The sequence below is a fragment of the Apaloderma vittatum genome, unplaced genomic scaffold, assembly GCF_000703405.1.
Source record: "Apaloderma vittatum isolate BGI_N311 unplaced genomic scaffold, ASM70340v1 scaffold30932, whole genome shotgun sequence".
Lineage (NCBI taxonomy): Eukaryota > Metazoa > Chordata > Aves > Trogoniformes > Trogonidae > Apaloderma > Apaloderma vittatum.
Window position 1 is genome coordinate 4,335 of NW_009705751.1, and position 4,766 is coordinate 9,100.

Sequence of the window (4,766 nt, forward strand, 5' to 3'; positions counted from 1 at the left end):
GCACACAGCTCCGATGGCAAGGTGTGCCCTGGATGAAGCTCAGCCCTGTAATGCTGAGAATCAGGATGGCTTATGCACAGGATGAACACAGGAAGGAAAAAAAAAACATTTTTCCTTTCTTGCTACCATCCGATTCATTTTGTCGAAGCCCTGTCCAGCAGAATCTGTTTACAGAGCAAGCAGAAGAGAGCCCACAAATGACGATTCCAGAATCACAAGCAGGAAGGAAAAAAGAAAAGGCAAAAAAAAAGAAAGAGTTGTGCGCTCTATGGTCAAAGGCCTCGTGGTGGTGTGGGGGCTGCCTCCCCAGCAGTGGATGTTACTTAAATGTGGCATTAAAGGCCCTGCCAATGAGCATTCGGCGCACTTCGCTGGTGCCTGCCCCTATCTCGTAGAGCTTGGCATCCCGCAGGAAACGCCCCATGGGGTAGTCGTTGATGTAACCGTTCCCACCTGCAATCAAAAACAAGTCGAAAAGTCATTTCTTCTCTCCGATTTCAAGGGCCGAGGGCGGGATGGGAGAGATCACAGCTCCTGCACCAAGCTTGGCTCCCCCCAGCCAGGGACTCACCCAGGCACTGAATCCCTTCCAGAGCCACCTGGGTAGCGCACTCTGCCGAGTAGAGGATCACGCCAGCGCAGTCCTAGGGGAGAGCCACAGCCACAACCGTCAGGAAAGGTGCCACCTGCCTGTCACCAACCTGTCCGTCACCCTGAGCTTTCCATTATTCTACAGACACCCTGAACTACTTGACCACAACGGCACAGGATTCATTCTCTGGTGAGCAAGGAGCTGCAGCAGTCTTTCTGTCACTACAGAACGCTCATGTCAGGTTGTAAAGGCCACATGAAGACAGAAAAATTAAAAAAGATAATGACGAGTGCAGCAGGGCAGCTGGTCTCTCCCAAAGGCACACACCATACCCACAGGACAGCAACACGATTCGAGGCGGGATGCAGGGCGTTGTGCTCCAACTGTCCAACACTCAGTCCCTTCTTTGACAGAGGTGTGGTGACAGTGCCGGCTGTGGAGGCGACACCACCTCAGAACGACTGCTACAGCCCCTCACAGCAGCCAGGGTATCAAGTTTGAGCTTTCAGTAAACATCTATGGAAGCTGCCAAATCTGTTGCCGTGTAGAACAAGGTGCTTTTTTTTTCATTTGTGGGGAACGAAAAAAAGCACGCTGGGCTGCAAGTTGTTTTAACTTCCTGCACAGAACCTCCACCTGCTCATGATCCAGGCCCAAAGGGAAAGGAATTCCTACAGCAGAGGCAGCCCAGGGGCAGGCGAGCTCACCTTTGCATTGAAGTGTCCGCGGTCACAGGCCTTGGCCACGTTGTAGACGTACTGCCGACACGCCATCAGCCGCGTGTACATATCGGCCATCTTGCCCTGCATGAGCTGTGCGACGCAGAGGATGAGAGGGACACAAACACGAGGGAGGGGAAGGTTATTTTCACAGAATCAGAGAATGGTTTGGGTTGGAAGGCACCTTTAAAGGCCATCTAGTCCAACCCCCGTGCAGTAAGCAGAGACACCTTTAGCTAGATCAGGTTGCTCAAAGCCCCATCTAACCTAACCTTGAAGGTTTCCAGGGATGGGGCATTTACCACCTCTCTGGGCAACCTGTGCCAGCACCTCACCATACTCATCATAAAAAATTTCTTCCTCTTCTATTTTGAAACCATCACCTTTTGTCCTATCTCTACAGGCCCTGCTAAAAAGTCCCTCTCCATCTTTTCTGTAGCCCCTTCAGGTACTGGGAGGCCACTATAAGGTCTCTGCAGAGCCTTCTCTCTTCTCCAGGCTGAACAGCCTCACATAAGCACTGAGGATCGCTCATTCTCCAAACTATCTTGGAGAAACTAGACAATAAGATAGGGATTCAGCACTCGTACAAGGGAGTTGGAGCCTCTGTCAGTCTTCAGACACTGGGCCCCAGTCCCTCACCCACCAACAGCGGCCCCAGGCAAAGAGGCTCAGAGATCCCAGCACCTTCTTGCCAAGTCGTTACATCCTGCAGCCCTGGCATGAGCTCCAGCCAACCTTCTCCACGCAAAGCCATCCCACAACACAGCTACTCGTCTTCTCATTTTAAAGAGAAAAGCAAGACGACAAAAATTTCTAAATCCTTCTCTGTCTCACCTGGAAGTGGCCAATTTTCTGTCCAAACGCTTCTCTTACATGTAGGTATGGAATTGCGTGGTCAAGGACAGCTTGCATGAGCCTAAGAAAAGCACAGACATGCAGGAAAAAGAAAACAACAGGACTATTAGTAATAATTAAACCTGGGAAGCACAACCTAAGACAGAAGGATTTGTACCTAAAATGATACACCGCTGTCCTGCTATAGCTGCACTACAACAACACTAAGTGAAATCTAAAATCCATTTTTCTCCCTAGTGCTCTACATGTTGCTCATTTGGGACATCTTGTGGTTAAGTTTTATTGTCTTAATTCAGGGGACTAAGACAAAGAGTTGAGGAGTTTTCTTACAACTGTGGCCAGGATAGTCTGTGCTGCCTTGCATCTCCAGAGACCACTGACCAATACCATGAAAAAGCACAGGCAAGAGGAGTGAAAAATCCTCCAACAGATCCAACTCACTCTCCACCCAAGACGCACCCTGCCAGGACCAGCAACCCCAGCTGGAGACCCACTGGGCTGGGTGAGGGTGAAGGATCTTTCTGGCCTTACCTTCTACAAAATGTGACAGACCCTTACCCCAGTGGCCCACCAGACAGCACGAGTCGCTCCAGGTCCAGCCCGCTCATCAGAACGTAGACTCCTTTGCTCAGCGTCCCCAAGATGTTTTCAGCTGCAACCGGCAAAGGAAAGTGATTTACTTATGTACAAAATTAAGACAAGCTGTGGCCTGAGGGTCCATGTTCACAGGGGAGAGAATTCCAGCTTTGAGTGCCCTTCACCTTTCTTCTTGGCTTGAGACACAAACATTCAGGATGAGCTAGACGAGCGCTGAGTTTTGATACAAATACTCATTACCACTGAAACACCTTTTCAGCCCAACCAAAGCCAAAAAGGAAAAGGCAGTAAAAGGTTATAAAGTACATCCACAATTGCTGCTATTCCCTTGCTTGTTTTCTAAAGAGTAAAGTGCTCTTCAGAGACCTCCCAGCTCAGCACGTGGACCAACCAGAACAGGAGACGTAGCAGGCTGGGAGGACAAAAGGGAGCTCCCTTCACCATCCCATTCGTTTGCATCTAACCCAAACTGACAGCATTACCATCTCATGTCTGCAGAGCGTGGATTTGAAATGAATGCAAACCCTGCTCCGATATGCCTGGGAATGCTCCGAGAGATGCCCCAGTACGGGAACCAAAGCTTACACAGGCAAGCAGGCAAAGCTCACCTCTTGCCACGCATCAGAGTGATGCGTACTAGACTGCTGAGCTTGGAGAACAGAAAGAGCCATTATCATCCCTTCTGTGAGAGGGGCTCAGCAGGACATTGCAACTGCTATAAATAAACATTTTAAAAAGACAAGTATTATTTCTGTGAAAACAGACACGTTAGATGATGGGCTGAGAAAAACCCCTCAAGAAACCATTTCACTTTGGGATAATCTAAAGCACGTGCTGATGTTAACAAGTATGAAAGAAGCAGGAACAAAAGGCTCATCTCAGCGAGGCTACTCTTACCATCAGGAGGGAACTTTAAGCCTAACAACTGTGTTTTGTAGGTGGATGGAGATTATCATCACGCCATCCAGGAGAACTGACATACACTTCAGGCTTTGATCACAAGAGATCTGAGAGGTGTGATATGCAAAGTGAAAATAAGACAGGACTTGGACACATGCAGATGGTCTCCTGAAATAGTAATCTGTTTTTCAGTGGCAAGAGCTCACAGACTACGTGGTCTCCTGCCTAAAGAAAAGCAGAGTGATGTCACGCATGGAGAAGCGCAGCCTCTGCAGAGTCATCATCATGATATTGGAGCTAGAAAGAGGAAGAGAAATGAAGTTTTGCTTTCAGAGAAAAAGCTCAGAAGCCCCACAGAAGAGAAAGAAAAATACTAACAGCAAACATTACTTGGGAGAACAGAACTCAAATGGCAGCATTGGTAATAATAAAGTGACAAAGCTATTCATGAGCAATGACATCTCACAGCTTAAAAAAAGGACCCAAGACGCTGAATACTTCCCTGTACGTCAGGGAAAGGGAAGGAGAGGTATGTGGTGAGCTGACTGTGCGAGGGGGGCAGACTTACTGGCTGCATATCACAGCCACTAAACCCAAGGTTGGGGCTCTGAATCAACTCTTCCCAAGGCCACACGACACAATGAGTCCACAGCCAACACTTCCTGTGAGAAAAACAGCAGCCACTCAGTGGAGCATGGCTGACAGTGAAACCCACGTTATTTTAAAGCAGGTGGAATTGCAGGGCTAGAGGACATCTGGATCTGAGCGAAAGATCCTGCAGACATATGAAACGGCACCAAACTGGTTCAGCTTCCAAGGCAGCAGATCAAACGTGGCATTAACAGCCAGAGTGCAAAGTGTGTTAACTTTCAACACTGCAGTGATGTGCTCCTCTGAGTTCTCAAAAAATGGAAATCCCGTTACCACGAGAAGATGCTGTTCTGTTCAGATGATTACCCAGGAGATGACCTGAAGACTGGGGCACTGGCCTTTCTGATTTCAGACTGGAGGGATCCAGTAAAGTTAGAAATGTCAGATTTCAGCCGAAACTCTTCCACTTACTGCAAAGCAGCTTTCGGTGGTGTATGGGGAGCAGGAAT

General features: G+C 48.6%; 1 protein-coding gene across 1 annotated transcript in view; it reads right to left on the minus strand.

The window, feature by feature from the left end:
- Window positions 1-257: 257 nt before the first annotated feature.
- The window catches only part of IVD (isovaleryl-CoA dehydrogenase), a gene marked incomplete at its 5' end in the record, with an annotated part of 11,438 nt that continues 6,929 nt past the window's right edge, over window positions 258-4,766 (minus strand). Inside the window, 5 exons of the mRNA XM_009865558.1 lie at window positions 258-453; window positions 572-644; window positions 1,300-1,404; window positions 2,149-2,230; window positions 2,728-2,821. Coding sequence (XP_009863860.1) covers window positions 320-453; window positions 572-644; window positions 1,300-1,404; window positions 2,149-2,230; window positions 2,728-2,821 — 488 coding nt within the window. The remainder of the gene's footprint in view (window positions 454-571; window positions 645-1,299; window positions 1,405-2,148; window positions 2,231-2,727; window positions 2,822-4,766) is intronic.